We start from the raw sequence: 25,061 nt of genomic DNA, 5'->3' as shown, positions 1-25,061 counted from the left end.
TACCTAGCAGGAGTTAACTCTTGCTGATTCACCCACACGGTGTTCAAGTGATCAACACAATCCCTGCCCACACTATTAGGGATCCTCCCCAACGCATTCTCTTTCCACATTGTTTGGGTCCCGACATCGTGTTCCACGTCCTCTCCAGATGCGAATCCGTCGAAAATCATTCTCCAGGCCCAATCGGCACTCATCTGTGAAAAGAACATTGACCCACCGTTCGACGATCTAGGTGACGGCTCCACTCTAGACGTTTTCTTCTGTGAAGACAAACCAGATGTAAACAGACAGCAGGTTTCCAACAATAAAGGCCACTCTGCCGAAGCCTTCTGTACACCGTTCGCCTCGATACAACGCGTCCAGGGGATGCAGCGGGGTCAGATGCCAATTGCCGTGCAGTACTAAGGCGGTACTGTCGTGTCTTACCGCCAAATAACGACCCACTCTCTAAGATGACACACGTGGTCGGCCCTGTCCTGGTCTCTGGGATACAGTGTCGGACTCTATAAACTGTCGCCTCATGGTGCAGGGAATGGCAATTGAATCTCAATGTAGACAAGTGTAATGTGCTGTGAATACACAGAAAGAAAGATCCCTTATCATTTAGCTACAATATAGCAGGTCAGCAACTGGAAGCAGTTAATTCCATAAATTATCTGGGAATAGGCATTAGGAGTGATTTAAAATGGAATGACAATATAAAATTAATCGTCGGTGAAGCAGATGCCAGACAGATTCATTGGAAGAATCCTAAGGAAATGCAATCCGAAAACAAAGGAAGTAGGTTACAGTACGCTTGTTCGCCCACTGCTTGAATACTGCTCAGCAGTGTGGGATCCGTACCAGATAGGGTTGATAGAAGAGAGAGAGAAGATCCAACGGAGAGCAGCGCGCTTCGTTACAGGATCATTTAGTAATCGCGAAAGCGTTACGGAGATGATAAACTCCAGTAGAAGACTCTGCAGGAGAGACGCTCAGTAGCTCGGTACGGGCTTTTGTTGAAGTTTCGAGAACATACCTTCACCGAGGAGTCAAGCAGCATATTGCTCCCTCCTACGTATATCTCGCGAAGAGACCATGAGGATAAAATCAGAGAGATTAGAGCCCTCACAGAGGCATACCGACAATCCTTCTTTCCACGAACAATACGAGACTGGAATAGAAGGGAGAAACGATAAGAGGTACTCAAGGTACCCTCCGCCACACACCGTCAGTTGGCTTGCGGAGTATGGATGTAGATGTAGATTTGTTGACAGTTTATATGATTATGTCGCGAAGTAGACACAGGACGGGGAAATAGGAGTTTCTTGCTTTAATTTTGGATACCAGCGTATATAAACGCGGCGGCGATCATAGGTTTCGGAAACTGCGCCACGCTTGCCCCTGGCGAGTGAGGTAGAGGTAGAGAGGTGTCGGGCGGCGCGGATTTACAACGCGGCCCACGACCTCCAGCTGCTGTGTGTGTGTGTGTGTGTGTGGCGGAGCGGAGGTCGCGGCCCGGCCGGAAGCGAGTCGGCGGGACGTACTGCGCACGCGTGTAGCGCATTCTGATCTGCTGCACAGCAAACTGCAGGCACACGGCATCACCTGCAGGATGGCCAGGGCACATCCAGCCTTGCCGGAACATGTTTCAACAGGAAAACCCACACCATACAATCGACTGAAGTGCGCGGCAGGGAGTACTTTCCACTCTGGCGACCTAGGCCGAGCGTAACTCGGGCCACAGCACTGTGTTCAGGACACTGCGCCGGAGTACAGGTGACGATATACACGACGTGCGAGCTGCCTGTCGGACAGCAACTGGACTCATTTCGTAGGAGGACACTGTACGGTCGTGTCGTCACGTGTCCTTTGAAAGGTGTTACCTTCTGTCATCAGTTTGTAGAATTATTTCGCAAGAAACAGCAGCGAAATATTACAAACAGCTGCTGTCGCAATTGACTGGGTCAAAGTAGGCTCGCGTTATAGTGAGTAGTGAGTTTCGTGCATGTACTCCTTGGGTTTCGCAGTCTGCTGCAATTCTGTTACTAATACGTCACATCTGTTGGGCGCGCAAGAAATTTTTGAAGCTCAAGGGGAAGAATTCAGTGATTCTGGACGGAGGGAGAAATATCTGAGTCCGAACAATCTGAAGAAGATTCAAGTTCAGGTGAACTGCAGTATGTTCTAATTATAATTTGTCTTCATCTCGTCTTGATCCCCCCCCTCCTCCCCCCCCCCCCCCCCCCAGGCGAATATCATGACGAATCAGCCCCCAAAACCGGTTTTTGAGATTTCCTTGGAGAAGACGAGACAGTTTACTGGTAAAAGAAGCAAATAAAAATCAAACTAGTACTGCCCTGATTACAACATGCCTCTCTGTATGTCAAAATACTTCAGACTTCACCGTGCAACAGAAAAATACATACGAAATTGCTCAATAGCCCTAATAGAGTTTTTTTTAAGTGAGTTATACTTTCCGTCATCATTATTTCAAAATTTGTAATCTATTACAGAACTACAGTAAATATGAAAAATAAGCCTTGAAGCTTGGTCTTTCTTAGTATGTTTTACCCTTTAAGATATATCAAACACAGACGTGCCATTAACACTTTAAATAATGACATCACTTACTGGTTTTTTAAGCCTGAAATTCTTCTAAGTGGCAGAACTTCAGAGCGTTAAACATTGTACTAGGTTTACTAAACACCGTGACCTGCACTAGGAATGTTTATTTGCCAAAACTGGATTTCACAACATAGTTAATGAACAGAGTTACGGAATAGGACGTATATAGAAAATTTCAACAGCGTTTTAACCAAATAATTTTGGTTTTGAGTGTAAGTCCTGTGTGTAAATTTGTTTAATTTGACGTGATATGTTAGACTATTTTGCGGTTTTATGCCTTCTATATAATCTACCTGCATATAATAATCGCAGAAAGATTGTAATTTACATACAGGTTGGTTCAGATGCCCCTACCCATGGGCTTTATGCAACCCGGAACGCGTTCAAATATCACGCGAAATATTTTCACATACTTTCGATTGCTACACACAAACTATTAGTCCTATGGAAAAAATTACCACGACCTTTTTGTAGGAAACTTAATGTAGTTCAATTTCGCAGTGGAATATGGTTTCGGTATAGGCCGCAGTTTCTCAGTCATTCAAGACAAAGGGTGACCTTCAAACGCCTTCTTCTTGAATAACCCGAAAACCGTGGACCCTAGCGAAAACACATCGCAGTACAAAATTAGCTCCATTAAATTTCCTACAAAAAGATCCCGTTCTTTTTAAGTCTAATAGTTTGCGAGTAGCGAGCGAGAAAATACGAAAATCTTGCACGTGGTTTTTGAAGGCATTGTGGGTTGCATAAAATCGATCGGTAGAGGCAGCTAAATCAACCTCTAAATGAAGGCATGTCACAAACGTATACAAATATGATGTTATAGACAACAAAAGACAGGCAATGTAGACTCTTTCACCTGTCAGTTTCCTGTTTACACTACGAGATACCATGTGATAGGACAGATTTCATCACGTATGGTATTAATTGTCATGCATGTCACTGCTACAGATGTACAAAATGTAACTAAACTTATATTTCTGCTAATATATAGACACAGTTCTCATTTTGTAGAAATCGATGTACATACAGTAGTTTGTTCCTCTGTGTCAGATGTCACTGATGATGGGCTACAAACCACAAAAATACACGTTTATAGTGCAGCTCTCATGGTGTATATATGGTGTAATTTAATAAATATCTTAAGGTTTAGAGACACCAAGCATTCAAGATTGTACCAGATATTAGGGTTTTTTTCTCATGACTGCCTAAATCTCTCTGTGCGCACTCTTAATTAGTTCGTCTTCGTGGTCTCTACGGGGACGATATGTAGGGGGTTGTGGTATATTATATGTTTCACTCACCGTAATACTCGTTCGTTATATACTCTCAGACAGTCTCCCGTGAGTTAACCAAAACTGGGCTATAGATCTTCGCGAGCACGGGCAACACGCAGTCTTGCGTCGTCTTGTTGTAAGATAACGTCATGAAGACTTCGAAGACGAGCGACAGACACAGTTATTAAGCAGTCAGAAACATATCGACTGCTGTACAAATTACCGGGTATGCGAAGCAGAGGTGATCGTGTTAAGTACCCAATGACGCTCTTTACCAGCACGTACGATGATGACAAATTCAATCTGACAACATTCGTTCTCTGTACGAGGATACTTCCAGTATGACACTGAACGCAGAACCGAAACTCGCCGCTGTCGTGTCGCTGGGTGCACCGTTGATGGCAGGCCCCTCTCTGCTGTCTTACAAAGTTCCCCAGAACAGCGGACGCCGTGCAAATAGTGGCGATCGAGACGTCATTACTGTCCACATATATATATATGATATGGCTATACGATCCTGCGCGGCAGACTGTACGATATGCCAAGTCCTCTCGGGCGTTAGTCGCATAGGAATGCTGATGTTCTGAATGGCCTCGAGTAAGGCAGTCCCGAAACCACCGAGTCTTTAAATCTATGGCAATCGTGGGATCCCGAAAAAACGCAAGTAGCAATAACATGGAACGGTAAACCGAAGTCCCGCATTTGGATTCCGACATGTGGTGGTATATGTTGCTCCTTCTTCTACAAGGCATTCACGAATTTCTCTCAAACAAATAACATTCACATGTCGTTTTTAAATGTTGCATAGTCTTGCCTTACATACAGAACGAAAGATGGCGTCAATGCTACAAACTTTGCACAGTTGCGCAAATATGCACATTGTTTGCATGTCCAAGCACGTTCTACAGTTCATACCGAGTGAGGTGGCGAAGGGGTTAGCACACTGGACTCGCATTCGGGAGGACGAAGGTTCAAACCCGCGTCCGGCCATCCTGATTTACGCTTTCCGTGATTTCGCTAAATCGGTTAACACAAATGCCGGGTTGGTTCCTTCGAAAGGGCACGGCCGATTTCCTTCCTTGTCCTTTCCTAATCCGATGGGGCCGATGTCCTAGCTATTTGCCCCCCCCCCCCCAAAAAAAAAAATCAACCAGTCAACTACACTCCATATCAATTTGATGTGTTTGCTGCATGCCCCATCCATGTGTAGCAACTGCAATGGCCAGCAGTGTGCATTTCACTGATTCTAACTTGTCGTTTGCGAAAACTTTTGTTGAAGCGCGTGCCTACTAAGGGAGATTTTTTGGTGTTTCGTAGAAATTTTTTTACGTGTTGCCATGAAAGATCATGTAAGCACACTGGACATGGGAGTGCCAGACACGTAGTGACCGTTACTTCTGCTGGGAGAACACCCACTCTGATGAAGCGCTGTTAGACGCCCCTGTACAGCCGACCAGTGCTACAGTAGCAGCAGAGGGACACACTAGCGTGTTGCGTGTGCGCAGAGCGTCCAAAACAGCCTAATGCCCTCTTCCATTACCAGTCTCTCTCGCTGGCACCATTACCGTACATCGTCTGTGATAATTCAGAGGCGCAGAACTGGATTTTATGACGCCACAACATATTGCCTCCCACGTCACTTCCCCTTGTGGTACTTACCTACGAACAGTAACTTCCACCTTTACCGTATTTCGATTTGCATTCGTTGTTGTTGTTTTTGTGGTCTTCAGTACTTAGACTGGTTTGATGCAGCTCTCCATGCTACCCTATCCTGTGCAAGCTTCTTCATCTCCCAGTACTTACTACAACCTACATCCTTCTGAATCTGCTTAGTGTATTCATCTCTTGGTCTCCCTCTACGATTTTTACCCTCCACGCTGCCCTCCAATGCTAAATTTGTGATCCCCTGATTCCTCAGAACATGTCCTACCAACCCGTCTCTTCTTCATGTCAAGCTGTGCCACAAACTCCTCTTCTCCCCAATTCTATTACATACCTCCTCATTAGTTATGTGATCTACCCATCTGATCTTCAGCATTCTTCTGTAGCACCACATTTCGAAAGCTTCTATTCTCTTCTTGTCCAAACTAGTTATCGTCCATGTTTCACTTCCATACATGGCTACACTCCATACAAATACTTTCAGAAACGACTTCCTGGCATTTAAATCAATACTCGATGTTAACAAATTTCTCTTTTTCAGAAACGCTTTCCTTGCCATTGCCAGTCTACATTTTATATCCCCTCTACTTCGACCTTCATCAGTTATTTTACTCCCCAAATAGCAAAATTTATTTACTACTTTAAGTGTCTCATTTCCTAATCTAATTCCCTCAGCATCACCCGACTTAATTCGACTACATTCCATTATTCTCGTTTTGCTTTTGTTGATGTTCATCTTATATCCTCCTTTCAAGACACTGTCCATTCCGTTCAACTGCTCTTCCAAGTCCTTTGCTGTCTCTGACAGAATTACAATGTCATCGGCGAACCTCAAAGTTTTTATTTCTTCTCCATGGATTTTAATACCTACTCCGAACTTTTCTTTTGTTTCCTTTACTGCTTACTCAATATACAGATTGAATAGCATCGGGGAGAGGCTACAACCCTGTCTCACTCCCTTCCCAACCACTGCTTCCCTTTCATGTCATTCAATTCTTATAACTGCCATCTGGTTTCTGTACAAATTGTAAATGTCCTTTCGCTCGCTGTATTTTACCCCTGCCACCTTTAGAATTTGAAAGAGAGTACTCCAGTCAATATTGTCAAAAGCTTTCTCTAAATGCTAGAAACGTAGGTTTGCCTTTCCTTAACCTTTCTTCTAAGATAAGTCGTAGGGTCAGTATTGCTTCACGTGTTCCAACATTTCTATGGAATCCAAATAGATGTTCCCCGAGGTCGGCTTCTACCAGTTTTTCCATTCGTCTGTAAAGAATACGCGTTAGTATTTTCCAGCTGTGACTTATTAAACCGATAGTTCGGTAATTTTCACATCTGTCAATACCTGCTTTCTTTGGGATTGGAATTTGCATTCGTAACAGAAACAATTACTCGCCTTTGCTGTTACCAATAAACAAGCGTATAAAACAGTAAAAATCCGTCTAACATAAAAGTTCCTGTTTTAGCGCAAAATGTAAACAACAGCGTTATACAGAGAATCATGTGACAATTCCAATTACATGTTGGCGACACTGGAAGTACGCTATACTGCTTCCAGACATATTCCTGCTCTGTGGTCAGAGAACGGATCCCCAGGAGTGACCCCATGTTGAAGCGAGCGACGCAATAAATCACACAGAAAAGACCACCACCCGCTTTATTATGCTTGCGTAGTTCTGCCACATCACCGGTTCAAAACCGCCTTAGATTCCCATAACTGTACGGAACTAGGGCGGTTCCTCCAAACTTGTGCCGGGTTGTCGTAGTCTACAATGAGACCGACTTTGCATTCGACGAGCGGCCTGGTGCACGTGTTTAACGGATAAAGTGCCACCAGACATGCGGGAACAAACCAGTTCTAGGTAGTGGTAAACACCGACTGCCTACCTCCAGGTGCTGGCCAGCCAAGCACGTGTCCACAGGGTCTTCCTGCCGGATTAGTTCTTTGCACCGGTCGACACTCGAAACTGGAACATTTGCCTTTCAGTGCCAAGTACTCTACCGGCTGGTGAGCTATCGAAGCATGTCGGTTTCAGTCCGCCACTAAGTTTCAAGAAGGAGCACACTCCACTGCAAAGCGAAAATTCACTCCGGGGACATGGCCACAGGCTGGTCACATACGTCGCTGCGTAGGCCAACGAACTGCTATAAGGCGGTGAGTGGCGCCAAAATTTTTGGATCCCTATACAACAAGGCATTAGCATTTGATGCGTATTGAAAATACTTTGTACTCGTACGTATTTCTTGGCATAAAAGTTCCTAGATGGGATGAAACAGCAGAAAACATAATGGCGTCTATGTGCACGAGCTCTGGTAAGGAGCGGTGCTTTTTATCGGCGTCACATTGTTAGACAACCAGGTTTCAACGATAGCCAAATACTGGTGCGAATGACAAGTTTTCGACGTAGCGGCCGAATTCCTGAGCACAGAGAAGAAATATAGGTGGAGTGAATATGATGTACTGCACTTGTTGCCAGCAAGAAACCGAATTTTCACTTGACTTTTTGATAACGCCGTCTGTTTACATTTCCGCACTAACGCCGAAACTTTAATACTACATGTATTTCTCGTGTTTTTACGTAATAACAGTGGTGAGCAATTGGTGTTGCTGCTGCTACGTGTACAAAAAAAAAAAAAAAAAAAAAAAAAAAGGTGAAAGGAGAGACAGCTACTTTTCATAGCTAACAAGGGAACCTTCCCATCGCACCCCCCTCAGATTTAGTTATAAGTTGACACATTGGATAGGCCTTGAAAAACTGAACACAGATCAATCGAGAGAAAACAGGAAGAAGTTGTGTGGAACTATGAAAAAAATGAGCAAAATATACTAACTGAGTAGTCCATGCGCAAGATAGGTAACATCAAGGACAATGCCAGCTGAGGAGCGCCGTGGTCCCGTGGTTAGCGTGAGCAGTTGCGGAGCAAGAAATACTTGGTTCAAGTCTTCCCTCGAGTGAAAAGTATACTTTCTTTATTTTCGCAAAGCTATGATCTGTCCGTTCGTTCACTGACGTCTCTGTTCACTGTAATAAGTTTAGTGTCTGTGTTTTGCGACCGCACCGCAAAACCGTGCGATTAGTAGGCAAAAGGACGTGCCTCTCCAATGGGAACCGAAAACATTTGATCGCAAGGTCATAGGTCAACCGAGTCCTCCACAGGAAAACACGTCTGATATATTCTATATGACACTGGTGACGGCATGTGCGTCACATGAGAGGAATATGTTGTCAACCCATCTAACTTGTACACTTGGCGAATGGTTAAAAAGATTGTTCTACATTGCCCGATTTAGGTTTTCTTGTGGATGTGATAATCACTCCCAAAAAAGTGATGAAAACATAAGAGAGTGTCACATAAACTGCAACAAATGAATGCAACAGTTTCACAGTTGCACAGTATTCCCTGTGCTCTGTCAAAGCATATGTTTTAACGTTTCCATACAATGACCCCATACTACGGCGCAGTTACATCGCATCGGACGGACGGACGGACAGATAATAATTGTCTGAAAATAAAAAATTAAACTTTTCTCTCGAGGGAAGACTTGAACCAAGGTCATCTTGTTCCGAAGCTGCTCACGCTAAACACGGGACCACGGCGCTCCTGAGCTCCCACGAACCTTGATGTTGCCTATCTTGCGCATGGACTACTCAGTTTGTATGTTTTGCTTATTTTTTTCATAGTTCCACACAACTTCTTCCTGTTTTCTCGATTGATCTGTGTTCAGTTTTTCAAGGCCTATCCACTGTGCCAACTTATAACTAAATCTGAGGGGGATGCGATGGGGAGGTTCCCTTGTAAGCAACACAGAGTGACGTAATTTTGGAAGCAATTTACGTAGCGACTTCAGAATGTACATGTACACAGAGCGTCCCACGCGTAAGACCATTGCGCATTAAGATTGACGCACTGTAGAAGAAAGTACATGTTCCGGGTTTCCTGCATAATCGGTTCTGCTGGGGGCCCGTGGCTCGTGGTCTAGTGGCTAGTGTTGCTGCCTCTGGATCACGGGTCCCAGGTTCGATTCCCGGCCGGGTTGGGGATTTTATCTGCCCGGGGCTGGGTGTTTGTGTTGTCCTCATCATATCATCATCATTCGTGACAGTGGCTATAACGGATTGTGAACAAACTGGACTGTGTCAAATTGGGACTTTGTACGGGCTCTGATGACCGCGCAGTTGTGCGCCCCACAACTCAAACATCATCATCATCATCATCATCATCATCAGTCCTGTCAGGGCGACTGGGAACTTATTCCGCAGGTGTGATTCGTGGGACAGTACGGACCTTGGGGGCAAAACGTCGAAACCGCACACAAACTCACACATCGCAAAATTCTGGCGACATACGGACCAAATGCAACGTCGCCTCCAGAAGTACTGAAATGGTGCCAACGGTTTTGCCGAGGCCTTGCAGACGCTGGTGATGCTGATTTGGAAGTGGAGAACGTGCGTCGTGCGACTTCCATCTTTTTGACTAGCTGAAAGAATATCTGGGATGGGTAGGTGTGGGCGGGGAGAGATATTTTTGCAACGATGAAGACCTTGACACAGCGTTTCCCGAATTTTTATCGTCGATGAACTGAGCAGATGGCAGAACGTTCTGAGCTTTATTTACACAAGCGTGGTGACTATGTTGAAAAACTGTCATGTATGCGAGCCTCTTTCAAGTGTAGTGTAGCATTCAATAAAACTTACTTGGCCTGACACAATGATTTGTATCTTATTTTCTAAAGTCCTCTCGTACACCAACGTTAAAAGCTCTGTCCTGGGCATATCAATTTTTACTTCATGGATACCCCTAATCTTTGTCAGCCTTACTGTGGCGAGCTGTTGACAGCGGCAATACATCGCGCCACGTATCGTCCAGTCATTCAGGGAGCAAAGTTCCACGCTGTGCCGCATGCAGAAACGCATGTGAGAGCATACAGGTGTCGCAACTATCCAACAGATAAAATACGCGAATATACGATAAAAAATGTCGAGTTAGAACATTTTATAATTTATACGAGAGCAGAATATATCAATAATTCACGACATACACCGTGAAAGGTGCAGGAGCCTCGATGTAAGTCCTGAAAAATCTCTTAGAAAGAGCTGTTGTGAAAACATCGTTGCTCATTAAGAATAGAATGTGGAAGACCAGCTCACAAAATGAGTTCTGCCAGATTTGCCAGTACGCTTCCGCGGGATGCGATTACTGTGCTAACATCCGACTGAAGGCTGTTTCGTACAGTACGCTATCGTCATACCAAAGAGAATACGCACCACTAGAGAGTGGACTCTCATTAATTTTGAGGAAAACAAGGGGTGAGGTGAAGAAACAAGCATTATTTCATACAAGTAACACAACTACTGGAAAAAACGTGTTTCTCAATCATCGACAACACAAAAATACTACCAACTATAAAAGGTACCTAGTACCTAGATTGCATTTGTCACAGGTGCATAGTTTGTGATTATATTTGTAATATTAATTTTCTTGTCAAGCAGGTAACGTTCATATACATGCTGATATTCTCTGTTGATATTCTTTTCGTATTGGTCACCGCCGGTTCACGCTACTTGAACTGTGATTTCCGTTTTCCTTGCGGAAACAAAAGTGCTCCTGGAGTATCTTCTTGAGCTGAATGCGCTTGATGGATATTCTCCAGTGTTATCCCCACTTCTTGGAAGTTTTCTGCTACTTCAGTGCACCAAACCTCCTTGATTTTTCTTGTTGAGAAAGTAACGGAAGATCCGATTGCTCAGCCTTGTAGGACTCTTACGGCCGATGTTGCCGTAGAAAACAACGCTCACGCTACGTATGGTGGCCGAGCGGTTCTAGGCGCAACAGTCTGGAACTGCACGACTGGAAATGAAGAGGCTTGCACAGGATCCTCTAGCGTGGAAAGGTGCACCAAAACCGTCTTCGGCTGAAGACTGCCTTGTTGACTTCGATTTATAACGGAGCGAAACTGCTATACACACATTTCACGTTTCTGTGCCATACGCGATTCGTGCCTAAATGTATGAAGCTGCATACGTTATTCTTCTTCAGGCAGTTTCATTGCCAATAACCAGAATGATACTACCTGTTTCATGAGGGAGTGTGACGGGCTGCTACTGCTTTTGTGTTCCGTGTACCAGAAAGGGATTTTGTACTCTCATAGCAAACAAGGCGAAGTTTGTGTTCCATAGTGTACAAACTGGTACTAACCACCTATAATAGGTATTATTTTAACGTACACACCTGGTTCTTCTTGCCAAATACATATATTCGATCTTATTTCGCTTTAAAACTTCGATCACATCATTGATGTTCGCGTCACGTCGATTCGACGATGCCATTTGCTGACGGTCAAGTGGATTTTTCAGGATAAGAGAAAATGATGTAAGCGTTTTTTCTCACATTCCTCAATGACAGCAATTTCATGATAAGACTTCGCTGCTGATTCGACGACGCCATTGTCGAAGGTCAGGTGGATTTTTTTCCGCATTAGACAAAGTAATGTACGCGGTTTTTCTCACATTCCCCAATGACAGCCATTTCATGATAAGATTTCGCTGCTGCGACTGTTATGCTACCTTCAGAAAACGACTCAAATTGCTTTATCGTCTCAGAACAAAGCAGCACGCTGAATGCTTAACGCTCCCCAAACTGGGCACTGGCCCATACAGACGACTTTCCGACTTCACAGCGACATTACTTACTTTTTAAACTTCATTAGTATATTTGTTTTACAATTAAAGTTTCTAGTCGCACTTTTCCTTTTATCTTTAGTTTTTTCTCGCCCCGAAAGATGACAATTAGATACTTTTCCAAAATCATATCGTACCTGCGAATAACGTCTCATCATAATCCAATTTTTGTGAGTTGGCTTCGAAAATTTTTCAACTAATAACGACACTTTGCTTTGTAATTTTATCACTATCAAAAGAAAAAGTTTTAATCGTTTACAATATGAACAATAAAAATTTCTTTCAATAGTTCCATAATTTTTAGTATTTACTTGAAAACTTCAAACGCCCCACAATGAAAAACAAATGTGACTGCCGGACGAAACGTGAGCGGCGGGAAACAAGCGCAGGAACTGGATGGCTATGTTTCATGCAGCGCCTTCATCACGTGTTTGGAAGAACAGTTTGCGTTGCAAACCCATACACGACTGGAGGACGCGCGCCTTGAATTGAACACGAGTTTAGAAAGGAAATTAGCGTAGCAAACCCGTGCGTGTTTCAAGGCAGCACTGCTTCCTAGTAAACACGGAAAACGCAGTACGAAGTCCTGTTGCTGCTAGCCTCCAACCGACGGTGCGCAAACGCCGAATGTAGCAGGCAGCCCACTATACGAGGGGCATTTGAAAAGTCCGTGCAAAGCCCGGGAGATGGCACGACAGGCGCTTATCGAGGTCATGTTTCGTTAGTAGCATCTTTGGAAAGAACGCACACCAAGTTTCAACCATATTGGTCCATTTCTTTGTGTTTGGCATTTGCGTGAATCAAGGAAGTCGAGTGATTGTCAAAAAATGGACGAAAACGAATTTCGTATGGTGATTAAACATTACTTTATGAAAGGTAAAACGCCTCAGGAGACTAAAGAGAAGCATGATAAACATTGCGATGACTCTGCACCTTTGATTAGAACAGTTTATAAGTGGGCACAAGTGATGCTGAACGTTCTGGACGCCCTGTGGAGGTTACGACTCCAGACATCGTTGACAAAATCCATGATATGGTGATGGATGACAGAAGAGTTAAGGTGCATGAGATTGCTAGTGCTGTGCCCACAGTACATAATATTTTGCATAAACATTTGGACATGAGAAAGCTATCCGCAAGATGGGTTCCACGATTGCTCATGCTTGGCCAAAAACGGAATCGTGTGAAGTGTTGCAAGGATGGTTTGCAGCTGTTCAGGAAGAATTCGCAGGACTTTAAGCGTCGTTTCGTCACTGTGGATGAAACATGGATACATTATTATACTCCTGAGGCCAAACAGCAATCTAAACAATGGGTTACCAAGAGAGAATCTGCACCAAAATAAGGCGAAGACTATTCCTTCGGCCGGTAAGGTTATGGCGACTGTATTTAGCATTCGCAAGAGATAATTCTCATTGACTATGTGGAAAAGGGTAAAACTATTACAGGTGCATATTATTCATCGTTATTGGACCGTTTGAAAACCGAGCTGCAAGAACAACGTTAGCGATTGGACCGCAAAAAAGTCCTTTTCCATCACGACAATGCGCCATCACACACATCAGCAGTTGTGGTCGCAAAATTAATGGAAACAGGATTCCAACTCGTTTCACATCCCCCCCTATTCTCCGAACTTTACTCCCTCGGACTACCATTTGTTCCCCAATTTGAAGAAATGGCTGGCAGGACAAAGATTTTATTCAAACGGGGAGGTGATTGCAGCAACTAATGGCTATTTTGCAGACTTGGGCAATTGCTATCATTCGGAAGGGATCAACAAATTAGAACAGCGTTTGACGAAGTGTACAAGCCTAAAAGGAGACTGTGTCGAAAAATAAAAAATGTTTACCCCAAACACGTGAGTAGTTTTTATTTTTGCACGGGCTTTCCAAACGCCCCTCGTGTGTTACCGGCTGGCAGACGCAGATGTGAGGGGAGGGCGTGCTTCCTGCATAACTCAGAGGCACTGCTGTTACGGCGTCTTGCCGCGGCCGACTGGAACCTTGACGATAATTATGGCTCCCCTCAAATTCCCTTGCTGCCTAACATCGGGCCACTATCACACCAGAATACCCCACAAATCTGAGTATAGCACGATTCGACAAGTCGGCCAAACGGAAACCTGCATTGAGGCCTATTTCAAACTGTCGGGTGCTGATAATACTGTGACATGAGCATGGATGGTAACTCCTTGTCTCTCACAGTGATCACCCAACATCTCACGCTGGCCATGGCCGTTATACAGGGTGTCCCGTTTATCTTGACCACCCTAAACAACTGTTTGTCCAGATGCACATTACAAAATGTTTCAAGCAAATGTTCTTTAGCCGTCAGGGGGGCATCAATCAGCATGACTGCCTGCGTTGTAGCTTTGTTTCTTACAAAGATATGAACTGGGGTATGATTTTTAAATGGCACCCAGTATATTTTATTCGGTAATTCATTTCCTTTCCTAAAGTCCTATTCAAAAACGTATCACAGTGCACTGAAACACGTTATTAATTAAATAACACAACAATGACGTTGACGCTCCCAGCGCTTAGTGCAGGTACTCGGAGTAATGGAACACATCCACGTGCTGACGTTGACAAAGGATAAATGTAAACATAAGCAGAATGCACACCCGTCATTCCGTCAACCATCGTCAGTTGAAGAGTAGTGTGAGTAGAATATACACCAACGAAGATAAGGTAGAAATGTTACTCATCTAAGGAGAATGTAAGTTAGCAGAACAGTAATTGCAATACTGTTTTCTTATGTACAGGTACATTTAGTACAGTAGTTTAGTCCTTTTAAATATTGTTGTGTAGAGTAGGCATACAGTAAAGGCAGCCCTTCCTACAAACTGCGTCGACATAACGTTTCTTTTAAAGTTGTTGTTGAAGGTAGGCGAAATCCTACGCAGGCTGCGCAACTATACAGAGAGCGATATCCTGACAAGAACCCATCTTCTCGACGGATGTTTTCTCGTCTTGTTGCGACGCTTCAGGAAACGGGAAGTTTGAACCCACGACAACGCAATCATCGTAGCACTCGCACAGACGAAGCTGCCGAAGTTACTGTTCTCGCTTCCGTTGCTATGAATCCACATGTCAGCACGCGACAGCTTGAACACAAGACTGGCATTCCTAAAACCAATGTACATCGTATTCTTAACGTCTGGTGTGGGATGCTTGGTACTACAATTATTGGCCCTTATTTTATCAATGGTAGTTTAAACGGCAAAGTGCATGCCAACTTCCTCACAAGGGAACCTCCCCATCGCACCCCCCTCAGATTTAGTTACAAGTTGCCACAGTGGATAGGCCTTGAAAACCTGAACACAGATCAATTGAGAAAACAGGAAGAAGTTGTGTGGAACTGTGAAAAAATAAGCAAAATATACAAACTGAGTAGTCCATGTGCCACATAGGCAACAGCATGGACTACGTGAGCTCAGGAGCGCCGTGGTCCCGTGGTAGCGTGATCAGCTGCGGAACGAGAGGTCCTTGGTTCAAGTCTTCCCTCGAGTGAAAATTTTACATTCTTTATTTTTGCATAGTTATTATCTGCCCGTTCGTTCATTGACGTCTCTGTTCACTGTAATGAGTTTAGAGTCTGTGTTTTGCGACCGCATCGCAAAACCGTGCGATTAGTAAGACGAAAGGACGTGCCTCTCCAATGGGAACCGAAAACATTTGATCGCAAGGTCATAGGTCAACCGATTCCTCCACAGGAAAACACATCTGATATATTCTATACGACACTGGTGACGGCATGTGCGTCACATGACGGGAATATGTTGTCGACCCACCTAACTTGTACACTTGGCGAATGGGTAAAAATATTCTTCTACCTTGCCCGATTTAGGTTTTTTTGTGGATGTGATAATCACTCCCAAAAAAGTGATGAAAACATAAGAGTTTGTCACATAAATTGAAAATAAAAAATTAAATTTTTCACTCGATGGAAGATTTGAACCAAGGACCTTTCGTGCCGCAGCTGCTCACGTTACCACGAGACCACAGCGCTCCTGCATTTCCAGTGTCCTTGATGTTGCCTATGTTGCCACGAACTACTCAGTTTGTATATTTTGCTTATTTTTTCACAGTTCCACGCAACTTCTTCCTGTTTTCTCAATTGATCTGTGTTCAGTTTCTCAAGGCCTATCCACTGTGCCAAGTTATAACTAAATTTGAGGGGGGTGCGATGGGGAGGTTCCCTTGTCAGACGAATTCTTCCTCCTCTTCTGTATGAAGTGCCGTTAAGAGACAGAATGATTATGTGGTATCAACACGATGGATGTCCAGCACATAATGTCTTGCGTGCGCGTCGTGTTCTGAACCGAAGGTATCCTGCCAGATACAGGCAGCACTGGAAGCAGCAAATAGTTCTTTCATTCAACAAGGGCATCTGTGTATCGGTGTCCAGGGTCACCACTTTGAGCACCTAAGAATGTTCTACTCCTGCACAATGGTACAGGAGAGTCAATTTTCTGTAATGTATTTATTTGGTTTTCAGTTGTTTTCTGACAACTTCAGCAAGTGGACGAGTTTGTGATCCCGGGTTCAAAGTCAATGTTGTCTCATTTAATTAATAACGTTGTGTTTCACTGAATGGTACACTGTGATACATTTATGAATAGGTCATTATAAGAGGAAATGAATTACCGAATAAAAAATACAGGGTGCCATTTAAAAAAGTCATACCGCTGTTCATATCTTTGTAAAAAACAAAGCTACAACGAAGGCAATCATGCTGATTGATGTCCCCCTGACGGCTAAAGAACGTTTGCTTGAAACATGTTATAATTTGCATCTGGACAAATAGTTATTTAGGGTGGTCAAGATAAATGGGACACCCTGTATACCCTAACAGGCTTGGTAACAACAATAAACACGAACAACAATAACGCACTCTTGTGGCCGTCCTATATGCCACAGAGAACTGCAACTCATTTACGAAACCGCCAAACGCGTGTATGTGTTAGACTGACATTCGACAATGCCTTATGGTTTTCTTTTTTTGTCACGAAGTCTATAATTAACCACCTTCTGTTCGGTTTTTATTTTAATATTTTTGTTTTCGTATGTTCTTAGCCCTTCTATCGTGTTGTCAACCCGATTCAACCAACATGTTATTGAAACTTCCTGGCAGATTAAAACTGTGTGCCCGACCGAGACTGCCAGGAAGTTTCATATCAGCGCACACTCCGCTACAGAGTGAAAATCTCATTCTGGCAACATGTTATTACCATATTTGCATGCGAAAAGAACCAGCAGTCTGTGACGGTCCCCAAATTCGATTTTGAACGACTGAACCATGCTTCAAATTGGTCTTCCCCGTAATTTCAAACTGTGTAGGCCTAAAGTATAAGTTGATTCCAAAGAAATTGAGTAATGCCTAGGTAGGGCTTGGCTGAGACGATTAGAATCACGTCACAGCGACGGAATGAAGAGCTACCTCATCTGAAGATGGGCATTTTATTTTTCCGTGAGTTACGGCAGTTCTGCCAAAGTGACAGCTCCAGACGACACCGAATAAATTCGCTTCTGAGCAACAGTATGATGGCAACACTGATGACAGCTAGATTGAAATGCAACAGAGACATGTGTTTATTTTGTGCTGGAAACCAATAATAATAAAACGTTACGCAATGTATCTGTTAGTTTTCCAATCATCAGTATGATGTTAAACTTCAAACCAAGGTGTGATGCTGCAACCCTCGACAAAGCAGCAATCACACGATGAAATAAATCCACGGCAGTTGATGATCAGAGAAGCTCTCGAATACGGACTAAATTTATGCACCAAAAACTGAACTTGGTGGATCACAGGATCAAAATTGATTAACGAAAAGCTGTTTTTCAAGTACAGCTTTTTGAGGGTGCGAAACGTGGACAACGGCCAAGACAAGCATGAAACGATTAAAAGGGCTTGAAATTATAGTGCTACAGGGAATGCTGAAGATGAGGTGAGTTGGTGAAGTTAACATTGACGGAATCCCGCTAAGAGTCAACGACAAAAACTGTCGACTACAGAGCACAATGAAGCGAAGACACAGGACGGTCGGGCACTTAGTGTGGCATCAGTCGTCGATGAAAACGGTAGTTGGAGACAAGGTAGAGGCGAAAAAGTTGAAGGGGTAGACCTAGGTATGAGCGCGTGAAGCAGGTGGTACACGGCGTGGGATGCAGCAGTCATGCTGAAATGCACAAAACAGCTGGCAAGCGACAGATTTGAAGGACTGCTTCGCAACATGCTTACGGTTGATGGGCGACGCTGCAACCTATCTGACACGGCCAACTAAAATACAGGGTGATAAAAAAGTCAGTATAAATTTGAAAACTGAATAAATCACGGAATAATGTAGATAGAGAGCTACAAATTGACACACATGCTTGGAATGACATGGGGTTTTATTAGAACAAAAAAAAGTTCAAAACATGTCCAACAGATGGCACTTCATCTGATCAGAATAGCAATAATTAGCATAACAAAGTAAGACAAAGCAAAGATGATGTTCTTTACAGGAAATGCTCAATATGTCCAACATCGTTCCTCAACAATAGCTGTAGTCGAGGAATAATGTTGTGAACAGCACTGAAAAGCATGTCCGGAGTTATGGTGAGGAATTGGCGTCGGATGTTGTCTTTCAGCATCCCTAGAGATGTCGGTCGATCGCGATACACTTGCGACTTCAGGTAACCCCAAAGTCAATAATCGCACGGACTGAGGTCTGGGGACCTGGGAGGCCAAGCATTACGAAAGTGGCGGCTGAGCACACGATCATAATCAAACGACGCGCGCAAGAGATCTTTCACGCGTCTAGCAATACTTTTTTTTGTTCTAATAAAACCCAATGTCATTCCAAGCATGTGTGTCAATTTTTACCTCTCTATCTACATTATTCCGTGGTTTATTAAGTTTTCAAATTTATACTGACTTTTTGATCACCGGGTACAGCCTCTAAAAGAAGCGTTTCCCGTGCATCGTTACGCTTCAATAACTTACTGGCGAGAACCGTTTTTCTGGTCGGGAATTAGGAATATTCTTCAGTTCCTTATGCACTTACGTAGTAGAGATGACGGAGGTAAAATCAAGCAAGTAACAATGAGCAAAGAGGCGTCCAAGCATCCCTTCCATTAGTGCAAGTAAAGGAAAGATATCTCAATACAATGGATATTAAAAAGTACCTTTTTCCAGAGACGTGACAGCGAATCGCAGTCTACAGACGAAAATTTAAAAAGGAAGCGCATACAGACACATAAAAAATTATTGTTCCATGGATTGTCAATAGTGTTATATTAACCAACCCAAGGACTCTATGCAACGAATCGGCATCTACCAAGTGCTGAATAATGACGACAAGTGTGCCACAGGGATCGATATTGGCTCTGGTCTTGTTCTTATTACATCTACGAGCGGCGTTCAACAAGTAATGCAACACATTTCTTCGGCCAATTTGGGTTTTAAAAAAATGCAGGATTTGTTGTGGAACATTCCCGCTTCGGCCCAAATAGTTCCATGAAGTTCCGATAGGTGGCAGCGCTATTTATAGCCATCAAAGAGGTGTCATTGAGTTTGTTTTAGTAGAAAACTAGAGCATCGCAGACACTCACAGGCGCTTGCAGAATGTCTACGGAGACCTGCCAGCGAACAAAAGAACGGCGAGTCGTTGGACGAGGTGTCTGCCGTCGCCGCCACAAGGTCGCGCCAACCTTTCCGAACTCCCGCGTGCCGACCGGCCGGCCGCACGTAGCTGCTGCGACTCCTGCAATGTCGGAACGTGCGGACACTCTCCGTGGAGGTGATGGACGGATCACAAACACCTCGCTACTCAACTGGACGTCTCCGTTGGTAGTGCTGACACATTCGTCTACCTGTTGCGGTACTCAAAAGGTGTGAGGCCGCTGGGTTGCTCGCCGCCTGACGGAAGACCACAAAGAGGAGGGACGCACTACTTGTGAGGGACTGCTTGCGCGTTACGAGGGCGATCGTGACAATTTTTTGTCGGACATCGTCACAGGCGATGAGACGCGGGTTCATAAGTTCGAACAGGAAACAAAGCGGCAGTCCACGCAGCGGCGCTACACCGCCTCTCCTCGAAGCAGCACCCTGAGCCGGTAAAGTCACGGCGACGGCCTCCTGGGGCTCTGGAAGTGTCAGTCATTCTGTTTGACGTCCTCTGTCATGCGGCAACGATCAACTCTCAAGTATACTGTGTTACTGTCAGGAAATTGAAGAAGAGACTTCAGCGTGTTCGTCGCCACAAAAATGCAAACGAACTTCTCCTTCTCCGTGACAGCGCAATGCCTTACACAAATCTGCTCACCCGAGAGCTTTGGACAGCTCTTCCTCATCCACCCTATAGCCCGGATCTCGTACCTTCCCCGACTTGCATCTGTTTGTACCAATGAAGCGCAATGTTGGGCATACTTGCATCAGTTTCTCAGTCAGTTTGCACGTTGTCAACAATAAATCGCAATTCTAAAACGACAGTGGCATTCACAAAAATGGTTCAAATGGCTCTGAGCACTATGGGACTTAACTGCTGAGGTCATCAGTCCCATAGAACTTAGAACTACTTAAACCCAACTAACCTAAGGACATCACACACAGCCATGCCCAAGGCAGGATTCGAACCTGCGGCAGTAGAGGTCGCGCGGTTCCAGACTGTAGCGCCTAGAACCGCTCGGCCACCCCGGCCGGCTGGCATTTACAGATACAATAATAAAACAGAAGTGAGCTGCACTATACATCAATCGTTCTGAGTCTGACACATAAAAGTGTGGGGTATTCACACATGTGGGGTATTCACACATAAAAACGTTAGACCAACATAGTTCAGTATACATCGCTGTATGAAAAAAGTAGGTGGCGTTCATGTAAGTGGTCAGCATGCTGCCAGAGGTAGTTTTAACTGCGGAAATGTATTAACATCATAAATAATTGAACCGTTTCCATCACAACAGACGTCACAGTTATATCCCAAGGAACACACCAATAAGTAGTTAACTGAGTAAGTAATTAACTAACTAACTACTTTCAAATGTGTATCGCGCTACATATAATGAGAAAACGGACCAATGACTTCTGTAAGCTGTCACCATAAAAAAAGCGTAAAAATGTGTGAAAGCTGTGGTGTGCACATCTCGCTCACGTAATACCAACTGTTGTTTCTTCTTCTGTGTAAGCTCTATAGCAATGGGAGCATGTCCGTCAACATAGGGCGCTGAACCATGCTCGTCTTAGACATATCGGTAAAGACTGATATAGGTAGAAACTAGAAGTCTAAAGTAATTACGAGAAAGTCATTAACTGTGGCCTCTGATAACAAAGTTGGACGGTTCCATGTAGCAACTGAACACGCATTATTCGCGACTCGTTCATCCTTCACCAAACTTCCTCAGTACGAGTTTACAATCGGTCACTAATGACCCAGTCGTCGACGGGAAGTTAAATATTAATGTTTCAGCCTTCCTTCCTACCTGCTTCGTTCACGAATGCCGCTTATACAAGACGCACAGTATAGTACAATAAAAAGCACCCCCCGTATCGGATGAAGGCAGTCTTGACTTCGGAAACGTTTGACTCACTGCCACACAACGCTTGATATTGAACATAAGATACCAGAACGTATATCTTGAGCGGCGAGTCGTCGACATATGTGGAACTAATTTTGGCGTTCCTCAAGGAAGTATCTTGGAGCCCTTGTTCGTCATGTTGCATATTAATCACCTGACTGCCCGCAGCTCGTGGTCGTGCGGTAGCGTTCTCGCTTCCCACGCCCGGGTTCCCGGGTTCGATTCCCGGCGGGGTCAGGGATTTTCCCTGCCTCGTGATGGCTGGGTGTTGTGTGATGTCCTTAGGTTAGTTAGGTTTAAGTAGTTCTAAGTTCTAGGGGACTGATGACCATAGATGTTAAGTCCCATAGTGCTCAGAGCCATTTGAACCATTTTAATCACCTGACTGATATTTCAAAGTTTTCGCAGATGATACAGTTTTCTATAATGAAATACTGTGGGAAAAACTACAAAATTTTCAATCATATTTTGATAAAAAGAAAAACATCGAGTGTGAAGCACTTGTGAGATATTGAAACTGATATTAAGAATATTATGAACTACGCTACTGTATTTTGTTCATGACGTGTGTGCTGTTTGCAGTGCAACAGCTTCTACTCCCATCTGGAAAGTCCTAACGAGCACTGCAAAACAAGTCGCTATCCACTGGAACATTATGCTGGTGCAGGAGCTGCCGACCAAAACGTCAATGTAATTGCAAATGTTACCCATCTGAAGATGGGCACGGGTGCCCGAATCCGGTTATGTTACTGAACCAAATCATTTTAAAACTACTTGTGGTTCGTCGCGTTATTCACTAACAAGATTTCAAAGTCGTGCAAAGATTACCGACTTACTTTAAATGTAGAGAAAGGTAAAATTACCCACTTGACGAAACGCAAGGAGATTCCCATATCTACAAAAGGAATGATTCACAATGAGAATCAGTCAATTTATCCGCTATCTGGGTACAGCAATGTGTACGGATAACCACATCGGCTCAGTCGTAGAAAAAAAAGGTGGCAGACTTCGGGTCATTGGTAGGATACTGGATAACGCCGTTTGTCAAGAAAAAAGCTTATTTACAGATCACTAGTAAATCACATCTTAGAATATTGCTCAAGAGTATGGACCTATACAAATAAGACTAACAGGGGGTATTGGACGTAATCAAAGAAGGCAACACGAATGGGCACAGTTTGTTTGCGAAAAAAACTGAACTGGCAGAAGCCTAGGAAAGCCTACTTGCAAAGTTCTGAGAGACGGTTTTTTGTGGAGAATGTAGAAATAAGCTACATTCCGCTACGTATCGCTCCTGTACGGACCGTGAAGTCAAAGAATAAGCTTACTACGGCACCCAGTGAGGCATTTAAAAGGTGGTTGTTCTCGCGTTGCGTCCGCCACTGAAACGGGAAGACGCAGTGGTTAATGCTGCATCGGCAAGTATCCTGTGCTGTGCACTTGTCAGTACGGACGCAGATGCGACCGACTCCGCGCGGAATCCTGTGGCATGTGGCACGGCTTACCTGGGGCCACGCTGTGCAGGTTCCAGAAGGGCCAGCGACAGCCGAACACTCTCATGGCAGACGCTGCTCTTCACATCCCCTCGCCTCCTCACATCACGGCGCCCTCACACACGCGCACACAAACACACACACGCGCACGCGCGCTGCACGGGCAGACAAAGGCGCGCCGGTGTCCGCCCGGCGCTGCAGCGGCAGCTAGACTAGCCGGCGAGGCGAGGCGAGGCGCAGGTTGCCAGTTGCCCGCAGCAGCCGTGGTCAGCGACCTGGCGCGGCGTTGCCGCACTGCAGCGCCGGAGGCCCGCCGGCCGCCGCTCGGGGTCACCAGCTTTGGGCTCGGACGCTGGGCGGCGCGGACACCGGACGCGGGCTTCCGACAACTCGGCCGCTGGCTGGACACGGCACGGTACTGGTGCACCTCGAGCCGTAACAGGAACGCGCGTGCGCAGACCACTGCCAAGTGAGCATGTGGTCGACTCGCTACCCCGGTTACTCTACATCCACTCCCACACACGATACATTCATGAGCCAAAATACACCGAAGCACCAAACAAACTGGTATAGACAAGCGTATTCGAATACAGACACGTTTGTTGTGGTCTTCAGTCCTGAGACTGGTTTGATGCAGCTCTCCATGCTACTCTATCCTGTGCAAGCTTCTTCATCTCCCAGTACCTACTGCAGCCTACATCCTTCTGAATCTGCTTAGTATACTCATCTCTTGGTCTCCCTCTACTATTTTTACCCTCCACGCTGCCCTCCAATACTAAATTGGTGATCCCTTGATGCCTCAGAACATGTCCTACCAACCGAGCCCTTCTTCTAGTCAAGTTGTGCCACAAACTTCTCTTCTCCCCAATCCTATTCAATACTTCCTCATTAGTTATGTGATCTACCCATCTAATCTTCAGCATTCTTCTGTAGCACCACATTTCGAAAGCTTCTATTCTCTTCTTGTCCTAACTATTTATCGTCCATGTTTCACTTCCATACATGGCTACACTCCATAAAAATACTTTCAGAAACGACTTCCTGACACTTAAATCTATACTCGATGTTAACAAATTTCTCTTCTTCAGAAATGCTTTCCTTGCGATTGCCAGTCTACATTTTATATCCTCTCTACTTCGACCATAAGATATTTTGCTCCGCAAATAGCAAACCACCTCCTACTACTTTAAGTGACTCATTTCCGGAACCGCGCGACTGCTACGGTCGCAGGTTCGAATGCTGCCTCGGGCATGGATGTGTGTGATGTCCTTAGGTTAGTTAGGTTTAAGTAGTTCCAAGTTCTAGGGGACTGATGACCACAGATGTTAAGTCCCATAGTGCTAAGAGCCATTTGAACCATTTTTGACTCATTTCCTAATCTAATTCCCGCAGCATCACCCGACTTAATTCGACTACATTCCATTATCCTCGTTTTGCTTTTGTTGATGTTCATCTTATATCCTCATTTCAAAACACTATCCATTCCGTTCAACTGCTCTTCCAAGTCCTTTGCTGTCTCTGACAGAATTACAATGTCATCGGCGAACCTCAAAGTTTTTATTTCTTCTCCATGGATTTTAATACCTACTCCGAACTTCTCTTTTGTTTCCTTTACTGCTTGCTCAATATACAGATTGAAGAGCATTGGGGAGAGGCTACAACCCTGTCTCACTCCCTTCCCAACCACTGCTTCCCTTTCATGTCATTCAATTCTTATAACTGCCATCTGGTTTCTGTACAAATTGTAAATAGCCTTTCGCTCCCTGTATTTTACCCCTG

General features: G+C 44.5%; 1 protein-coding gene across 1 annotated transcript in view; it reads right to left on the bottom strand.

Moving 5' to 3' along the window:
* LOC126198922 (tyrosine-protein kinase Btk29A) overlaps positions 1-23,469 on the bottom strand; it is a 285,072-nt gene extending 261,603 nt beyond the window's left edge. The window contains exon 1 of the mRNA XM_049935555.1: positions 23,295-23,469. Within this exon, the coding sequence (XP_049791512.1) occupies positions 23,295-23,349 (55 nt within the window). The 5' untranslated portion in view covers positions 23,350-23,469. The remainder of the gene's footprint in view (positions 1-23,294) is intronic.
* Between the last annotated feature and the right edge of the window lie 1,592 nt (positions 23,470-25,061).

Source organism: Schistocerca nitens, chromosome 8, assembly GCF_023898315.1.
Source record: "Schistocerca nitens isolate TAMUIC-IGC-003100 chromosome 8, iqSchNite1.1, whole genome shotgun sequence".
Taxonomy (NCBI): domain Eukaryota; kingdom Metazoa; phylum Arthropoda; class Insecta; order Orthoptera; family Acrididae; genus Schistocerca; species Schistocerca nitens.
This window is presented reverse-complemented; position numbering and strand designations above follow the sequence as displayed.